The 20,973-nt window shown below is 39.8% G+C and overlaps 1 protein-coding gene across 1 annotated transcript; it reads right to left on the reverse strand.

Moving 5' to 3' along the window:
• Nucleotides 1-8,141: 8,141 nt before the first annotated feature.
• Nucleotides 8,142-20,533, reverse strand: LOC133546711 (zinc finger protein 771-like). The gene is made up of 2 exons (XM_061892513.1): nucleotides 20,058-20,533; nucleotides 8,142-11,687 (listed from the first exon to the last, which is right to left on the reverse strand). Exons 1-2 carry the CDS (start codon nucleotides 20,182-20,184, stop codon nucleotides 10,567-10,569), a joined length of 1,248 nt encoding a protein of 415 aa, XP_061748497.1. The 5' UTR covers nucleotides 20,185-20,533; the 3' UTR covers nucleotides 8,142-10,566.
• Nucleotides 20,534-20,973: the final 440 nt, after the last annotated feature.

Genomic DNA, 20,973 nt, shown 5'->3' on the forward strand with positions numbered 1-20,973 from the left:
AGTTTTTAGCTTCATCATCTCCTCAGTTACAGAAGTCAGAAGTTGCTTCACGTGGTCACCTGCACATGTAATTGTTGTATCGTCAGCAAAGAGGATGAACTCCAGCAGTGTTGATACTTGACATATTTTGTTGATATATATAATGAATAGTGTGGGTCCCAGTATGGACCCCTGGGGACTCCACAGTTATGTTCATGAGTGTAGATTGATGTTGGTCCATCTGAACAATCTGCTGTCTCTCATTTAAGTAGCTCTCCAGCCATTTCCCTGCCAATCCCCTTATGTCGTAGTTTTCCAATTTATTTACCAAAATCTGGTGGTCAATGGTATCGAAAGCCTTTTGCAGGTCAATAAAAATTCCTATAACAAATTTGTTCTTCTCGATACCATTAGTAATGTTCTCTATTAAGTCAATTAGCGCTAATGAAGTTGACCTATTTGGTCGCAACCCATATTGACAATCGGATAATAATTTGTGCTTTTCAATGAAGCCACGAAGTCTATTATCGAATAATTTTTCCAATATTCTTGATAACTGTGGCAGAAGGGAGATGTGCCAGTAATTTGTGAAGTGGTGTTTGTCTCCAGATTTGACGATGGGGATGACTTTTCAGAGTTTCATTTGTGAAGGAAATTGTCCAAGTCGAAAAGATAAATTGCAGATGTGTGTGAATGGTTTGATGATTTCTTCTGCTACGTTCCAGACCGTCCTCATGTCCAGGTCATAGATGTCACGTGATGTTTTGTTCTTGTTTTTCTGAATAACCTCCAAGACTTCCTTTTCGACAGTCGGAGTAAGGAACATCGAATATGGATTTTTTTCAATAAATTCCATGGGCTGTTCATCATTAATTAGGATTTTTTTTGCCAGCTTAGGCCCAATATTAACAAAAAACATATTGAAGCCGTCAGCAAACATCTTCTTGTCACTTATGATTTGGTCGTTCTCAACAAAAAACTCGGGATAACAAGGACTGTTTGAACAATGCCCAATAATTGTATTTAATACCTTCCAAATTCCCTTTACATCATTTTTCTTTTGGATTAATAGTTTGCTGGTGTATTCTTTCCTGCTTGCTCTTAATATGCTGGTTAATTTATTTTTATATGTTTTGTACTTTTCTTCAGTTTCTATGGTTTGATGCCTATAGAAAAGTCCTATATAAATAATTTTTCCTTTTGCAAGCGTTCGCAAGCCCTTTGATTATCCATGGAGTTTTTTTGGAGTTAGTTATAGTGCATTTTTTGATGGGGCAGAGTGTATCATAAAGTCAGAAAAAAATGTCATGAAATAAATTACAAGCTGCATTTATATCTGACGTTTGAAAAACAGAATCCAAGTTTTGTTTCGCTAAATCATTTTTAAGTGCTGGTAATGATCGTTCAGTTGTGGCTCTTTGATAATATTCACTAATTCCAGGTTTGGATGTTTTGCAGTTATTATTGTACACCATGAACACTGGTAAATGATGACTGAGGTCACTCACTAACAAGCCTCCAGTTACAGTCTGATCCACAATGTTACAGAATATGTTGTCAATAAGTGTGGTGCTGTGTGTTGGGATTCCTGTGGCTGGTGTAATCAGTGGGAATAAGCCCATGCAGAACATGCGGTCAATAAATTCTGCGCTGTGTTTGTGTTTATTAGCATTCAAAAGGTTGATATTTAAGTCACCGCATACTATATATTTTTTGTTCCTTTTTAATAATTTTTCCATCCATTCATTAAATATTTTCAAGTCGGATTCTGGTGTTCTATAAACGCAGCTTACAATAATGTGTTTCCTATTTGAAAATGATAATTCCACAGTGACGCATTCAAAGAGTTCCTCAACAGCTAAACACATATCATTTACAATACTACAGTTGATATTTTTGTCCACATACAGAGCCACACCTCCTCCTCTCTTAGTTTTACGGTTGGTGCAAAACATTTCATACCCATTTAATTCAAACTCATTACATGTCTTCTCATTCATCCATGTCTCTGAAATACCTATAATATTAAATGGAGATTTGAATTGACTCAAGTAGTCCTGGATATCATCAAAATGAGAGTATAGACTCCTGCTATTAAAATGTACCAGAGATATGTTATCATCTTGCATAAATGTTTTATCAAATGTGACATCAGTATAATATAAACAATAATTGATGGTCTTTTGAGGAGCATTTCTATCTGGATCCATTCCTCTCATAAATCTTTGTGATTTGCAGTTGATGTGGTCAGAAAAATGGATTGATTCCAAATTTTGGGAGTTCATCAAATCTTCATTCTCCTCTATTTCAGAGGGGAATTCACTATCAGAACTATACATATCGAGTTATTTCAGGAACATGAAAAAAGGAAGAGGGTGTGTGATCCAGGTCAGATAAATGATTCCTTTGTTCATGAAACATGAACAAGAGAAGAGGGCATGTGGTCAAGGACTGTGGGCCACAGACACACAACACAAACATGCACACAACAACTGGACCATTCAAACAAAAACATAAACAAAATCTCATGTTCTTGACTCTTGGCTATATATATATGTAGGTGTGGGAAAAATCACAAGACTACTTAATCTCTACAGAAGTGTTTCATGAGGGGTTCCCTCAATCATCAGGAGATTTTAATGGAAGCATTCACATACAATGGTTTATATAGGGCACAGAGTGGGGTGGGTACAGGCAGGCGTAGGGGCGTGGTGATTGGCTCATGTGTTACCTAGGAGGTGTTTCCGTCTGGGGCGGCACGTTGAAATGATTTCACTGCGCTTGTTGAGGGATGACAGATCTGGATGATATATAATAAACAGTTTCTCTTTTAAGCATAGGTTGCATCTTTTATTACCACTGTTGTAAGGTGTGCTGGATGCAAGAATTTGCCATGTTGTTGAATATTCAACATTATTGTCTTTGAGGTTCCAAATGTGCTTGCTGAGTTCTGTAGAATTCCGCAAAGTCTGGTTTCTAAAGGAGGCCTTGTGAATATTCCATCTGGTTTCAAACGCTCCTTCGGTTAATCCTACATACGTGTCGGATGTGTTAATGTCCTTGCGTGTTACCTTTGCTTGGTAAACCACTGATGTTTGTAAGCACCCTCCGTTGAGAGGGCAATCAGGTTTCTTGCGACAGTTACATTCCTAGGAATGTAACTGTCGCAAGAAACCTGATTACATTCCTAGGAATGTAACTGTTGCAAGAAACCTGATTATTAACTTATTATTATTGCGCTCTATCACGGTATCGAGCACTATCCTCTGGATAATCCAATCAAGATATATATATGTATATATATATATATATATATATATATATATATATATATATATATATATATTTATATAAACATACATATACACACATATCATATATATATATATATAAACATACATATACACACATATCATATATAAATATAAACATACATACACACACATATCATATATATATATATATATACATATATATATATGTATATATTTATATGTATATATATATAACATATGTATGAGGCATAGTAAGTATCACATATTAAATATAGAACAACTTCAAAATGCAAAAATAGTTTCCTAACTAATTCCCCAATCTGCTGGATTGTCAAAAAAGTGTTGTTGGGAGCCTTTGGAGAGTTTGATAGTTGCTCAATAGATGAGAAAGGCTTCAAAGACAGCTTTTCGAGCACTGTACATCGTGGAGAGCAGGGTCGTCTCAGCTTGGCCGTCGCGTCACTGTAGTCACTGTAGTCACTGTAGTCACTGTAGTCCCTGTAGTCACTGTAATCACTGTAGTTACTGTAGTCACTGTAGTCACTGTAGTCACTGTAATCACTTTAATCACTGTAGTCACTGTAATCACTGTAGTCACTGTAGTCACTGAAATCACTTTAATCACTGTAGTCACTGCAATCGCTGTAGTCACTGTAATCACTGCAATCACTGTAGTCACTGTAGTCACTGTAATCACTGTAGTCACTGTAGTCACTGTAGTCACTGTAGTCACTGTAGTCACTGTAGTCACTGTAGTCACTGTAGTCACTGCAGTCACTGTAATCACTGTAATCACTGTAGTCACTGTAGTCACTGTGGCCACTGTGATCACTGTAATCACTGTAGTCACTGTAGTCACTGTAATCACTGTAGTCACTGTAATCGCTTTAATCACTGTAGTCACTGTAGTCACTCTAGTCACTCTAGTCACTGTAGTCACTGTAGTCACTGTAGTCACTGTAATCACTGTAGTCACTGCAGTCACTGTAGTCACTGTAATCACTGTAGTCACTGTAGTCACTGTAATCACTGCAGTCACTGTAGTCACTGTAATCACTGTAGTCACTGCAATCACTGTAGTCACTGTAATCACTGTAGTCACTGTAAACACTGTAGTCACTGTAGTCACTGTAGTCGTTGTAGTCACTGTAATCACTGTAGTCACTGTAGTCACTGTAATCACTGTAGTCACTGTAGTCACTGTGGTCACTGTAGTCACTGTAATCACTGTAGTCACTGTAGTCACTGTAGTCACTGTAATCACTGCAGTCACTGCGGTCACTGTGGTCACTGTAGTTACTGTAATCACTGTAGTCACTGTAGTCACTGTAGTCACTGTGGTCACTGTAGTCACTGTAATCACTGTAGTCACTGTAGTCACTGTAGTCACTGTAATCACTGTAGCCACTGTAGTCACTGTGGTCACTGTAGTCACTGTAGTCACTGTAGTCACTGTAGTCACTGTAATCACTGTAGTCACTGTAGTCACTGTAATCACTGTAGTCACTGTAGTCACTGTAGTCACTGTAGTCACTGTAGTCACTGTAATCACTGTAGTCACTGTAATCACTGTAATCACTGTAGTCACTGTAGTCACTGTAGTCACTGTAGTCACTGTAGTCACTGTAATCACTGTAGTCACTGTAGTCACTGTAGTCACTGTAGTCACTGTAGTCCGGGGCAAAGCCAACAGAGTTCCCTAGAGAGCTGAAGAGGATGTTTTTCTAGCCTGGTTGAGGATGCGGTCCTTATCCATGTACCGTAGACACCTGACAATCATGGTCCTGGGACGGGCAGATTGGAGCGGGGGGCCCTCATGAGCTCCGGAGGACGAGCAGCCAAGGCAGGGAACCACTTGGGGATGTTGGTGGGCAGGTAAGACAGCGTGTTATTTCCTTCTTCGCCTTCCTTCATGTCAATTATTCTAATGCTTCTGTCCTCCAGATCTGTCATATTTTTCTCAATGTGTGTGAGCCTTCTGGTGAACTTGAGCATAGTGTCCTCATTGCTATGGACTGGTGTTTCAATAGAAGACACTTCATTGCGGACAGTTTCTATGTCGGCAGCGTGCTTGGATAAAGTATCTTGAATTGACCCAAGTTGATCCTCCAATCGCTGGAATCGCTTTTGGGATCTAACCTCAGCCTCATTGAAACATTTCCTGAGTAGAGTCTCAAGGTAGGCCTCAGTGACGACGGATGTTTGAGACGAGGACGATCCTGATTCCATTGTTGCCTTTTTCATTGAAATTTGTAGCATGTGTGCGAAAAATGAGGAAAGTGGTGTTCATAAAAGAAAAAAAAAAAGTTATGGCAGAAATCCAAGTAGCTTAGAGTTTTTTTAGAGCATGCACAGGGGAGCTTCAGTTTTCAACTTGCTCTACTCCGCCATCTATTAAATATTCCAAATATCATTTTCTTCTTATCAGTCAAATATCAAATGAGTAAACATTTGAAAGCAATAAGTCAACAAACCTGTTTTGTGTAACACAACTTGATGTTTCGTGAAAACAGCGTCCAGTAGTTGATTGTTCTCCTCTTTTGTTCTAGAAAGTGCCGCCTGGTATTCTGCTATCGTTCTTTCTAACACTACAAATATTTCTTCAACGGCAGCAGTTAGTCGCTGATCCACCAACGCTCTCAACATTTGTAATGTAGACATTTTCACACAATCACAACACTTTACTCTCACACTTGATCTCTACTTAGCGATGTGTTGATAACTTCTGTGTCTTCTGTTAGCAGCTAACAAGCTAAGCTAACTAGCGAGCTAAGCTAACTAACAAGCAAAGATAGCACGAGAAGCGGCACAGTGCTTCTAGCGCATCCAGACGACTTTATCCTCTACTAAAGAATCAAATATGTATTTTATAGGCCATAAATATTTCAAACGGGAGAACAAATAATAAGACTGACTTATTAGCGTCCTGCTCACGTCTTTCTGTGTCGATGTGCTTTCACGACAGTTAGCACACTTGACGTTAAAAGGCAGTACTGCTCTGCTTCTTCTTCTTTTCTGCTTTAAGAGTGCCACCTTCTGATATGGAGTGTGGACCGAGATTGAACCCTACTCTATAATATTTTATTTTATACAAGCTATCGGCCTATAATTACCTGCCACTTTCGGGTCTTTTCCTGGTTTGCATATTGGAATTATTACAGCTTCTTTCCACTCAGCTGCTCATTTTCCTCTTCATATATCCTGTACAGTTTATTACATACGCTCCTCTCATTTGCTGTACTTCAGTTTCCTAATGACACAGCCCACATAAGCTGCTGTGTGATTCCCCCACAGTTACAACACTTCATCTGTTCATGACTTCCACATTGTCCATATTCATGCTCCCCTCCACACCGTCCACATCTCATCTTAGCATGACACACACTACTATGTGCCCAGAGTGTTGGCACTTGAAACAACGTACTGGGGGTGGCACGTAAGTTCTAACCTAAAAGCTTAAAAACCCTACCATGATTCTTTCCGGGAGGACTTCCTGGACAAACTGCACTAGCACAGATTCACTCTCCGTCTTTTCTCCGTTTCTAAATGCCATTAATCTCTTCATCATTGTGACAGTTCCCCCTTTCATTTCTCTTTTCAAATCTTCTAAATGTTCTCCTCTTGGGATTCCTGTCACCACTCCTCTGGCCCCCTTTCATTCTCCCACTTCCATTATTTCCTTTAGTATCTTATTGCACAGCTTTTGCAATCGCATTGCTTTGTACTTTTACTCTCCATTTTTACATTTAATCAAACGACTTCCGTCCTTTAGCACTTTGGCCATCTCCACCTCTCCAATGTCTTTCTTTCATCTCTTAACCAGTGTCATCAAATTAATATCTTTCATGTCTTGATCTGACTTCAATGTATATATAATCTTGCAATTATCTACATAATCTGTTTCCTCCTTTCTACTCTCTTAGCGCTCTACTTTCCTTCATGACCTCCTCTCCCCTTCTTTCCTCTCTCCCCTCTAGTCCTATCCATGTCCATACCTTCCTCATACATCAGCTCACTATCTCCTTCCATCTCTTTTTAAGCAGCTACCAGAAATCCATCGCTGGATAATGGAGAGGTTTTGTGAAATAATAATTAAAAAAAGAATCACCTAAAAGCAAAAATAAAAATGAACTAAATCTCCTCTGTTCTGTACATCATTGTCCAAGTGACATTATATTGTCATCTTCCTCTTTATGCCATTTCCTCAAGGTAACAGAAAAACATGATACAACCTGCCTATCATGTGATTCTACCATGTTGGCAAAATACAAACACACAATATATTGACATATATAACACATAAAACATGGAATTAGAAGTGAACAGTACCCATCCCTACCAGCAAGTGTTGTTGTACTGGAAACTAATTTACAAACACAACTTCATCACACACAATACTCCACTATGGAATTGTTCTTATACTAAAATGAGAAACAAATCCATCTTTGTACAGCAATGGTTTGAAAAAGGCATTTGGTCACTGATGCACTTATTGACTGATAAAAGTGTTTTATTATTTGAAGATTTCATTAAGTACGACCTGCAAATAAAAATAATTACAAAAATTAAGAAGGCTTTCATTCAAAATATTTGAATTACAGTATGTCATTTTTTCAACTATTTACTATGAATTCTTTACTGTATTTTCTCTGGAACAAAACAATACTCATAACTTCATTTAATTTTTAAGATGTTGTTTTGCAATTGGATACAACACTTGTTCGTTCTGTGATAGGGAAACACAATAAACAGTTCATTTTAAGAATGTATGCAAAGTAAATCTCTGTGGGATGATGTACAATATTGGCTTTTGCCTGACACTCCAAACTTTGACTGATATTGATGTTGTTTTGGGGATGTTAAAAAAGAGAAAAAACAAAAAACACATTTTTAAACACAATACTGGATTTATTTGATGTATCCACAAATGTAAGATTTTTAAAACAAAGCCATCTTTCCACAAAAAAACATATGCTGTTTTCTCTCACTTTTATACTGCATAAAGGCCTGGGGACATACATATAAAATAATCACAACACAACCATCATGATTCAGAGTAATAACGATAATTAACAAAATACATTATAGAGACCCATCAAATGATTCACAAAATCACACATTTTAAAAGTGAATAAAAGACAACTGTTCAAATGATGTATAAAGTAAATAATAATATGCTTCCTGAAGTGGTCCAGAAGATGTTTCAGATGTGAACCAGAACATACAGTCAAGAAAATAAGTATTTGAACACCCTGCTATTTTGCAAGTTCCTCCACTTAGAAATCATTGAGGGGTCTAAAATGTTCATGGTAGTTGCATGTCCACTGTATGACAGATAACCTAAAAAGAAAAATCCAGAAATCACAATCTATGATTTTTTAACAATTTATTTGTGTATTACAGCTGAAAATAAGTATTTGAACACCTGTCTATCAGCTAAAATTCTGACCCTCAAAGACATGTTAGTCCGCCTTTAAAAGTCCTCCTCCACTCCACTGTATTATCCTGAATCAGATGCACCTGTGTGATGTCGTTAGCTGCATAAAGACACCTGTCCACCCCATACGATCAGAAAGACCCACACATTCAGCATGGCTAAGAGCAAAGAGCTGTCCAAAGACACCAGACACAATAGTGCACAACTCCACAAAGATGGAAAGGGCTCTGGAGAAATTGCCAAGCAGCTTGGTGATAAAAGGTCCACTGTTGGAGCAATCATTAGAAAATGGAAGAAGCTAAACATGACGCTCAATCTCAATCAGAGTGGAGCCCCGTGCAAGATATCACCTGGTGGGGTCTCAATGATGCTAAGAAAGGTGAGGAATCAGCCCAGGACTACACGGCAGGACTTGGTCAATGACCTGAAATGAGCTGGGACCACTGTTTCCATGGTGACTGTTGGTAATACACTAAGACGTCATGGTTTGAAATCATGCATGGCACGGAAGGTTCCCTGCTTAAACCAGAACATGTTAAGGCCCGTCTTAAGTTTGCCGATGACCATTTGGATCATCCAGAGGATTAATGGGAGAAAGTTTTGTGGACAGATGAGACCCAAATTGACCTTTTTGGTCATAATTCCACTATGTGTGTTTGGAGGAAGAAGAATGATGCGTACCATCCCAAGATCACCATCCCTACTGTGAAGCATGGGGGTGGTAGCATCATGCTTTGGGGGTGTTTTTCTGCTCATGGAACAGGACGACTGTACTGTATTAAGGAGAGGATGACTGCAGCCATGTATTGTGAGATTTTGGCCAAAAATCTCCTTCCCTCAGTCAGATCATTGAAGATGAGTCGTGGCTGGATCTTCCAACATGACAATGACCCAAAGCACACAGCCAGGAAAACAAAGAAGTGGCTCATTAAGAACCATATCAAGGTTCCGGGGTGTCCTAGCCAGTCTCCAGACCTAAATCCAATTAAAAATCTTTGGAGGGAGCTGAAAGTCTGTGTTACTCAGCGACAACCCAGAAACCTGACTGATCTAGAGAAGACCTGAGTGGAGGAGTGGGCCAAAATCCCTCCTGCAGTCTGTACAAACCTGCTGAAGAACTACAGGAAATGTTTGACCTCTGTAATTGCAAACAAAGGCTACTCTACCAAATATTAATGTTGGTGTTCAAATACTTATTTTCAGCTTTATCACACGAATAAATTGTTCAAAAATCATAGGTTTTGATTTCTGGAATTTTCTTTTTAGGTTATCTGTCATACAGTGGACATGCACCTACTGTGAAATTTTCAGACCCCTCAATGATTTCTAAGTGGGAGAACTAGCAAAATAGCAGGGTGTTCAAATACTTATCTTCACTGTATATATATATATATATATATATATATATATATATATATATATATGTGTGTGTGTGCACAAAATGTTTATTGCATGTAAAATATGTCTTTTATTGTTTACTCTCACCTTTTTACTCAAATTGTTCTGTCCATTTTTTAATATAAGTACACAATGTTGCATATTAATGCATTTACTTGACTGAAAAAAGCAGTAATATAAAATATCTAATCTATAAATGTAGACATGTATTAAACAGATTGTTAGACAAACAACAATGTCACACATGTTATATGTGCTGATGTTGTTAGAAAGTCAAAATGAAAGTCTGGACAGTTTATTTCAAATCCTGCAGTTTCATTTGCTGCTGCTGTTCTCACCAGCACACTTGTGTTTCTTACACTGGTACTTAGAAGACAATCTTTCACCACACACACTGCAACTCAACACTTTCTCTCCTGGGTGTCTTCTCATGTGTGCTACAAGCTTTGATCGTCAACAAAAGCTTCTGTTGCAGATTCAACAGGAATGCAATTTTTCACCAGTGTGTGTTCTCATGTGTGTTTTCAAACTACTACTTTGTGTAAATCCTTTACCACAGATTGAACAAGAAAAAGGTTTTTCACCGGTGTGTGTCCTCATGTGTCTTTTCAAATGTTGACTTTGTGTAAAACCTTTACCACAGGTTGAACAGGAAAAAGGCTTTTCACCAGTGTGTGTTCTCATGTGTCTTTTCAAATTGTTACTGTCTGCCAAACCTTTACCACAGGTTGAACAAACAAAAGGTCTTTCTCCAGTGTGTGTCCTCATGTGTTTTTTCAAATTGCGACTTTCTACAAAACCTTCACTACAGATTGTACAGGAAAAAGTTTTTTCACCAGTGTGTGTTCTCATGTGTACTTTCAAATTCTGACGTTGTGTAAAACCTTTACTACAGAGTGAACAAGAAAAAGGTTTTTCTCCAGTGTGTGATCTTATGTGTAATTTCAGAGAACTATGGTATTTAAAGGTTTTGTGAGAGTGAGAAGATGCGAAGTGAGTGTTGTCAGTGTGACATGTCTTATCATCTTTAGAGTCTTCATCATCAGTGTCAGGAGAGTGTGACGTTGTGTCCTCACTATCTGATAGTGGAGCTAAGAGCTTGTCTGCTTGTGATCCTCCACAGTGGTCTCCATCAGCTTCTGTTGTCATGTGTTGTGTTGAGCTGCTGCTTGGAGGCTCCCCCCCTCCCCTCTCCTCACTTTCACCTTTCACCTCATCATCTTCACTCTTCACAGGGACACCAGTCACTGGGAACTCCTCCAACCATTTAGGCTGACTGATGCCCTTTTCCTCCTCTTCCTCTTTAATCTGCGGCGGCTCTTGGTCCTCCTCTTCCTCTTTAAAGTTGGGGGTCAGTGAGTCCTCCTCTTCCTTTTTGATGTGTAAGTTCAGTGGGTCCTCCGCTTGCCCTTTAATGTGAAGGGTCAGTTTAACATTATGGGTCTGTGGCTTCTCGTCTTCCTCTTTAATGTGGGGGGGCTGTGGCTCCTCTCCTCCCTCTTTGATGTGTTGGGAATGTGGTACCCCTTCTTCCTTGTGTATGTGGGGGTACTGTGGTTCCACCTCCTGCTCACGAGGAAGATGTTCTTCATCGAGGTCTGCGGGACAGGAGAAAACAAACATTCTTCAGAAAAGTCCAGCTTTGCTCAGTCACATGAGACAATGTCCTGCACCAACATATGATCTCACAATCTCATCAGTTTCCCCTCACAGCAATCAGGGTACTTCCAGCTGACACATGAAGAAGACTTTCAGGGGAATGTCTTCCCAGGCCAACATCCAATCCATCTTATTCATATAAAAACTTCCTAAAAGTCATTCCTGCAATCCTTAATGGTAGACGCCATACGTGAAAGTGTGCTGTTCTCCCTCTGAATAAGTCATACACACACAGGAAATAATGTACCACATGCCAGCCTCCACACAGTAGTACTAGTGATGAGCTCCCCCTGCTGGTGGACAATAATTAGTCATTTTCACATTCATCTTTAGAGACATGTCTGTTATAAAAGAAGCATGAGCACAGTCAACATCTTGGCCAAGAAAGATGACATCTGTTTTGCTTTCATTTAGATAGTGTCACCACAGTTAAACTGGGAAGAAGTAATCAGATTACTGACTACACCTTCAAAAGATAACTTGTTTACCTTATGAATGATAGTAATAATGGATTATATTAATTTAGTGCGTTTCTAGACACTCAAATTGGGTTAGAGTGAGAATTGAAAAGGCATCATTCATGCAGTCCACACATTCAATCAAAATCAGAATCAGACATACCGTATTTCCTTGAATTGCCGCCGGGTATATAGTATGCGCCTGCCTAGAATTACTGCTGGGTCTAACTCGTTTCGCAAACTAATTAGCGCGTGCTTAGCATTACCGCCGGCTCAGGATGAACCCCGAGTCAAACTCGTTTCGCTAAATAATTAGCATATGCCTAGAATTTCCGCCGGGTCAAACTCGTCACGTCACGAGTGACACTTCACCTGTCATCATTTTCAAAATGGAGGACACTGATTTCAATAATTTGAAATCGCATCAAGGGAAAAAGATTAAGCGCTATTCAGTAGGATTTAAGGTCCAAGCTGTTGAAGATGCTAAAAAGAACAGTAAGCAGCTATGTTTTATTAATATACCGTAGCTGCGTGTGTCAAATATGAGTCATTAAATGACTCCCGCCTCTTGGTGGTAGAGGGCGCTAGTGATCCTTCTTGCGACTACTCGGCTGAAGAAGAAGTGACAACAAGCAGCAAGAGTGAGCAGCGTGTGTTTATTTTTTTCTCTTGCTTGCACTTTTAACATGGAGGATTACATATATCTAAAATAAAACAATTTTCAAAACTGGACTTTCAATCGAAGCAGGAGGTGATAAAGGAAGATCTCCATCGAGACAGAGAGACTTTGAACCTGAAGAAAGATAAGGAAGACTTCTATAAACAAGTTATCGATGCTTTTGATCAGAAGGAGCTGTGCATGGACTTCATTTATAAGTAAAGGTAAGACCATAATAACGTGTTTTTTTAAATTAAATGTGCTTTTCATGATGGTATCCTTACATCACACTCAAATTTTTAAGCGCAGGACTAATTTTACCGCATGTCTTTGGTAAGTGCTGGAGTGAGAAGAGGTTTTATAATAATTACCGCATGCTTGCCTTTACCACATCCCTTTGGTAAATGCCGGAGTGAGAAGAGGTTTTAAATTAATTAGCGCCCCGGCGGGGCAATTCAAGGAAATACTGTACTTTATTAATCTCCAAGGGAAAGTTACATTTTTCAGCAATATGGTAAGCTACATTTAATAATAATAATAACAATAATAATAATAAGTAGATGAGGCAATTTTTCAAGGAATTGCGTGTGAATGCTCCAATGCTGATATTGAACTGAATTGCTGACAGAATGTAGTGTGAATGTAAGAATAGTTTGAATGTTAAAATGGTTTAAATCAGGGGTCTCAAACATGCGGCCCGTGAGACGTTATTATGCGGCCCGCACTTTGATATGACAATTTAATGTTGGTGCGGCCCGCGAGTTTAATATGAATGGCGTTTGACAGAGTCATACTTGCCAACATCCCAAATTTTCCCGGGAGACCCCTGAATTTCAGGGCATCAATTTTCTCAAAGCCCCTGTAGATTTGTACCAGATCAAAAATATTCAGGGAGTGCCATAAGGGTGCTGCCTTTAGCGCCCCCTACATCATGAACTGACAGCGTGCAAGCCTAGTTGTATGTTGCATCTGGCCATGAAATATCTATGTGTGTTATTGCAAGATATATTTGATCAACAGCTACACACGTCACACTAAGGGTGGCCGTAAGAAAAACTTTAAGACTGTTACAAATATGTGCCAGATTGTGAACCCACACCAAACAAGAATGACAAACACATTTCGGGAGAACATCTGCATCATAACACAACATAAACACAACAGAACAATTACCCAGAATCCCATGCAGACCCAACTCTTCCGGGCTACAATATACACACCACCGCTACCACCAACCCCCTACCCTCCCTACTTGCGTCGGTTGAGGTGTTGTATATTGTAGCCCGGGAGAGTAAGGGCTGCATTTGTGTTAGTGTGCGGAAATTTTCCCAAAATGTGTTTGTCATTCTTGTTTGGTGTCGGTTCACAGTGTCGCGCATATTTGTAACAGTGTTAAAGTTGTTTATACAGCCACCCTCAGTGTGACCTGTATGGCTGTTGAACAAGTACGTCTTGCAGCCACGTACGTTGTTCTGCACAAGATTCATACAACATGTTGTGGAGCCGGCATGTTGGTTGTGTGATATAAAAGCGTGCGCGATGACATGTAGTGGAGCAGTAGTCCTCTTTTAGGGGGTGCGCAAACCCCTGAAAGGTACTTGAAGGTATGCCAAGGGACAAGTGAGATTTATTAAAAACATTCTAAAAAAAAACAGCAATTCATAAATCCTTTATAAATATGTTTGTTGAATAATACTTCAATGAAATATGAATGTAAGTTTATAAACTGAAAAAATAATTTAAAAAATCCAACATTCAGTGTTGACAGCTAGACTTTTTGTGGACATGTTCCATAAATATTGATGTTAAAGTTTTTTTGTTTTTTTTTGTGAAGAAATATTTAGAAGTAAGTTGATGAATCCAGATGGATCTCTATTACAATCCCCAAAGAGGACACTTTAAGTTGATGATTACTTCTATGTGTAGAAATCTTGATTTATAATTAAATCACTTGTTTACTTTTCAACAAGTTTTTTTATTTATGTTTATATCTTTTTTTCCAAATATTTCAAGAAAGACCACTACAAATGAGCAATATTTTGCACTGTTATACAATTGAATAAATCAGACACTGATGACATAGTGCTGTATTTTACTTCTTTATCTCTTTTTTTTCAACCAAAAATGCATGGCTCTGATTAGGGGGTACTTGAATTAGAAACATGTTCACAGGGGGTACATCACTGAAAAAATGTTGAGAACCAATGTTGTAGAGGACGTTAAAGGCAGTGCAGTCACGGCAGCCCTTAATAATGTCGGCCGGGTGAAAATTGGTAAAAATTGGGGAGAATGGTTGCACCGGTAGATTGTCGGGAGGTGCACTGAAATTCAGGAGTCTCCCGGAAAAATGGTGAGGATTGGCAAGTATGTTGCTAGGGCGGGAAAGCCATTCATAGAAAGTGAATTCATTAAAAAGCGCATGTTACATTTTTTAAGAAATCTTTTCTTGCGGCCCAGCCTCACCCAGTTTCTGCATCCAGTGGCCCCCATGTACATTGAGTTTCAGACCCCTGGTTTAAATGGTGAAGAGTTTGAATTTAAAGGAAAATTGAAATTTCGTTTGGAACTTGAGAAAGTGTTAGTTTGAATGTCCAGGATGAGTGGAATGTGTTGATGTTGGAATGGTTTGAATAGGTTGAAAAATGTGGGGATGGTGCAACTTGGACAAATGTTACTCAGGTGGGTGTACGCATGTGTGGAAGGTACGTAGACACAGAAAACTTCCCCACAAGCATGTTTGTGTGATTGACAGAAATATTTCAAGTCAATGTCCAGAGGTATTAAAACATTAGTCAATCAATCACACAAACGGTCAATGAACTTTGCAGTCATGGATACACTGTGTGTTTATTTTCTCCGGCTGCGGCTCTCAAACTGCATACAAAAGGCCTTCTTTTGTTCGTTTGGTCTGAAAGCGTAAAAAAGCGCTGCCTCAATATGGCACAAATAAAGCGGGTCTGGGGGCCCAAACGTTGCCATTCTTTTGTGAGTGTAGGCGTGTAGTCCTTATGTGACATCATCATGTCATGTTCATGAGGAAGCTGAGCTTGTTTCATACACGACTCCCCTCAGCCGTCTCCACTCCAACACATATGAGCAGCTAACTTGGCTAACATTAGCAGGTCTGGTGATGCACCACACGTGACCTACGGTGGCCTAGGATGGACAAACCAGACAATTCTCACAAGACCACAACTCTTCTTCTCTCACCTTCCCAAAGTAATAATGTAGTCAATAATCACTGAACTCAACAAAAAAAATAAAGCATATTATTTCAACAATGACTTACGGAGTCACAGAATTGGCTAATAAAACAAAATCTACTGTTCACTGCACAATATTAGGGAAATTGACACAAATATAAGAGAAATGTTGTCATTCTTAGAAGAAGCAACATTTGTTAGAGAAAAAAATGCCTTGCCGGTAAGGTCTATTCCGGTGTACTGGAGAGGAGGCTACGACAAATAGCCGAACCTCGGATTCAGGAGGAACAGTGTGGTTTTCGTCCCGGTCGTGGAACTGTGGACCAGCTATACTCTCAGCAGAGTCCTTGAGGGTACATGGGAGTTTGCCCAACCAGTCTACATGTGCTTTGTGGACTCGGACAAGGCACAGAGAGTCTTATTGTGGCGGTCCGCTCCTTGTATGATCAGTGTCAGAGCTTGGTCCGCATCGCCGGCAGTAAGTCAGACACCTTTCCAGTGAGGCTTGGACTCCGTCAAGGCTGCACTTTGTTACCGATTCTGTTCGTAACTTTTATGGATAGAATTTTTATGCGCAGTCAGGGCGTTGAGGGGATGTGGTTTGGTGGCTGCAGGATTAAGTCTCTGCTTTTTGCAGATAATGTGGTCCTGGTGGGTTCATCTGGCCAATATATTCAGCTCTCACTGGATCAGTTTCAGTAGAGTGTGAAGCGACTGGGATGGAAATCAGCACCTCCAAGTCCGAGTCCATGGTTCTCACCCGGAAATGGGTGGATTGCCAATATCCGGCTTGGGGAGGAGATCTTGCTTCAAGTGGAGGAGTTCAAGTACCTCTGAGTTTTGTTCACGAGTGAGGGAAGAGTGGATCGTGAGATCAACAGGCGGATCGGTGCGGCGTCTTCAGTAATGCGGACACTTTATCGATCCGTTTTGATGAAGAAGGAGCTGAGCCGGAAGGCAAAGCTCTCAATTTATTGTTCAATCTACGTTCCCATCCTCACCTATGGTCATGAGCTTTGGGTTATGACCGAAGGACAAGATCACGGGTACAAGCTGCCGAAATGAGCTTCTTCCGCCGGGTGGCGGGGCTCTCCCTTAGAGATAGGGTGAGAAGCTCTGTCATCCGGGAGGAACTCAAAGTAAAGCTGCTGCTCCTCCACATGGAGAGGAGCCAGATGAGTTGGTTCGGGCCACGGGGAAGACCCAGGACACATAGTGAAGACTATGTCTTCCGGCTGGCCTGGGAATGCCTCGAGATCCCCCGGGAGGAACTGGACGAAGTGGCTGGGGAGAGGGAAGTCTGGGTTTCTCTGCTTAGGCTGCTGACCCCACGACCCGACCTCGGATAAGCAGAAGAAGATGGATGGATGGAAAATGTGTTCTGGACCACTCATTCATCCTTTAAACACACAATTGTCCCGTCCTTTAGGCGGTCATTTGGAATAGCGACTAAGCTACGAAGCTAAAACTGGCAAGGAAAATCCATACACCTGCAACACATCTCATCTGCTTGTGTTGTTGTGAACGACATCATCAATGTTGGAATAATGTACAAACCGGACTGCAGTCGCAACTTTCGCATCTACACATCAAGCTGAGAACAGCAACACACTTCCCCCTTCAGAATAATAGGTCTGACTGCGTTAACAAAATAAAGGTTTTAAAAAAAAAAGCACCTTACACAAGCATAATGTACTTATTGATGCATTTACACAATTATTATGCTTTGACCCAAAGTACGGGTCAAAATTGTTCAAAGATTTATTGCACAAATAAATGTGAGCGACTCTGCATTTAATCAAGAAACTGGAAAGAAAATAACATTTGCCCTGGTGCCCTTCTAACTTGCCTTGGTGCCCTAAAATATGAGCCCTCCTTTAAGGCAACACTTGTCTTGACCTTAAAGGGGAACATTATCACAATTTCAAAAGGCTTAAAACCAATAAAAATCAGTCCCCAGTGGCTTGTTTTATTCTTTGAAGTTTTTTTTTCCAAAATGTTACCCGTCCCGGAATATCCTTAAAAAAAGCTTTAAAGTGCCTTATTTTAGCTATCTTCGAAGCCACTGTCCATTTTCCTGTGACGTCATCCAGTGCTGCCAATACAAACAACATGGCGGTTACCACAGCAAGATATAGCGACATTAGCTCGGATTCAGACTCGGATTTCAACGGTTTAAGCGATTCCACGGATTACACATGTATTGAAACGGATAGAGTATGGAGGCAGATAGCGAAAACTAAATTGAATAACAAACTGAAGCTATTGAGCGAATAACTATTGACGCTATTCGGCCATGTTTGCCTTAGCGCCGCCGGTAAAATGTGCAGACCAACGATCGGAAGTTTCGCATCTTGTGAAACTGGATCAACTTAAACCCGTCGATTGGTAAGTGTTTGTTTGGCATTAAATGTGGGTGGAGGGAAACGCTGGATTTAAAAATAGTTTCAATTGTACATACAGCTAGCTTAAATAGCATGTTAACATCGATTAGCTGGCAGTCACGATGCGACCAAATAAGTCTGATTAGCACATAAGTCAACAACATCAACAAAACTCACCTTTGTGATTTCGTTGACTTCATCGTTGCAAATGCATCTGCAGGTTATCCATACATCTCTGTGCCATGTCTGCCTTAGCATCGCCGGTAAAATGTGCAGACACTGCGGCACATTCAATGGGGGTCTGGCGGCCGATTTCTTGCCACTTTCGCATCTTTGGGCCAGTGGTGCAACTTGAATCCCTCCCTGTTAGTGTTGTTACACCCTCCGACAACACACAGACAAGGCATGAAAAAACGGAAAATAACAGAGCGGAGACGCTGTGTTTGTAATGTGTTTGAGAAAATGAAAATGGCGGCTTCATTACCTAGGTGACGTCACATTCTGACGTCATCGCTCCTGAAGCGATAAACTGAAAGGCGTTTAACTCGCCAAAATGTACCCATTTAGAGTTCGGAAATCGGTTAAAAAAATATACGGTCTTTTTTCTGCAACATCAAAGTATATATTGACGCTTACATGGGTCTGCTGATAAGGTTCCCCTTTAAAAAGGAAACATTTGAGGCATGTCGATGATGTGCTTTTTTCCTATCCATCCATCCATTTTCTACCGCTTTTCCCTTTTGTTTTCCCTTTTGGACTTACAGGTGGGCAGAAGAGGGGATACACCCTGGAAATTTCCATTCAACCTTTACATTATTTATTCAAATCGTATCCTAATTAAAAATGTATCCTCCAGTTTGTGGCTATTGTAAGGCATATTTCCAAAGGATATGCATTTTTACAGGATGTTTTAGAGATAGCGATTAAAAAATGACTTCTTGGTATATTACATTGATCAACTAATTCTTATTTAGGGGGCTTAGTGAGCGGAATAGAGGTGATCCCATTGACTCCATTGATAAATCTAGGATAGTTAAGATTTTGCTGACGTTTCTTTAGAACTTAGAATTCATAAAAAATAAAAAACAAAACATGTTAATGTCTAACATAAGGTTTGTGAACAATAGGCACAGTTAAAAGAAAAAAACAGATCCCCTTTGATATGTTTTCTACATCCTGTGAACGGGTTGATGCTGTGGTGAAAGTGGGAAAATAAATGCATGTCGGGAAAATGCAAATTTCAGCAGAAATGGTTTTGAAACGTTTTAAAACCTGGTTAAAGATACACATGCCTTTCTGGCATGTGTATGTTGTAAAATGATGGTAGAATTAGCTTTATTATTTGTGTCATGCCCCCGGCCCAACTCTGACTTGTTCCACCACTGAAAGTTTGTAGTACAAATGGACTGGGATGTGTAACTCATCTTTAGTAGTTACATTCCACAGAACACAGACAACCACGTGGTTGCAAGACCACGTTACAAGTAGCAGACGGAATGCATCATCCTCACAAGACAACACAACTTCTTATACACAATATATTAAGCATAGTGTTATTCATCAAATATAAAGTTAGTAAAGATGTGAGAGTAAAAAGTAAACAAACCTGTTCTGTGTAACACAACTTGATGATGTTTCTTATAATAAACGTCCAGTAGTTGATGTTGTCGCTCGTCCTCCTCTTTTGTTGGACAAAGTTCCTCCTCATACTTTGCTATCCTTCTTTCGCACATTTTCACACAATCACAACACTTTACTCTCACACTTGATCTCTACTTAGCGATGTGTTGATAACTTCTGTGTCTTCTGTTAGCAGCTAACAAGCTAAGCTAACTAGCGAGCTAAGCTAACTAACAAGCAAAGATAGCACGAGAAGCGGCACAGTGCTTCTAGCGCATCCAGACCACTTTATCCTTAACTAAAGAATCAACGATGTATTTTATAGGCCGTAAATATTTCAAACTGGAGAACAAATAATAAGAGTGACTTATTAGTCCTACTTGCGGCTTTCTGCGTCGATGTGCTTTCACGACAGTTGGCACACTTCCGCTGCCTTCCGTTCACGCCGGAAGCTGGGAATGACGTCACAGCCGAGGGGACGAAGAGGCAAAATATTGCCTGCCGTTACTGTTACCATGCTTTTCTTTCCTGTAATATTTATTTGAATAACAATGTGATATAAAAGAGTGTCTTATTTTTTTTAAAATAAATTCAAAGTATATCAAACAAAGCTTTAATGATGGGGTTCAGTGACGCCCCCGTGCGACATTTATTGCAATGACAAGAGTGAAAGTGCTAGAAATTGTAGCGATATTACTGCCTGAATTATTTAAATTTACCCTTCCACGTGTTTTTATTGTTGTTCCCTACACCTCATTCCTACTTGCTCATTTCATCCAAAATACTCTCATTTATTTATTTTCATTTCTATTGAGGCTCTTCTCTTTTCAACAACATCAATCAGTGAATAGTTTGCATCTTCATTTGTTGCTCAGACTTTTAACGAGTCAAACTTGTTCAAG

Source organism: Nerophis ophidion, unplaced genomic scaffold (genome assembly GCF_033978795.1).
Source record: "Nerophis ophidion isolate RoL-2023_Sa unplaced genomic scaffold, RoL_Noph_v1.0 HiC_scaffold_38, whole genome shotgun sequence".
Classification (NCBI taxonomy): Eukaryota; Metazoa; Chordata; class Actinopteri; order Syngnathiformes; family Syngnathidae; genus Nerophis; species Nerophis ophidion.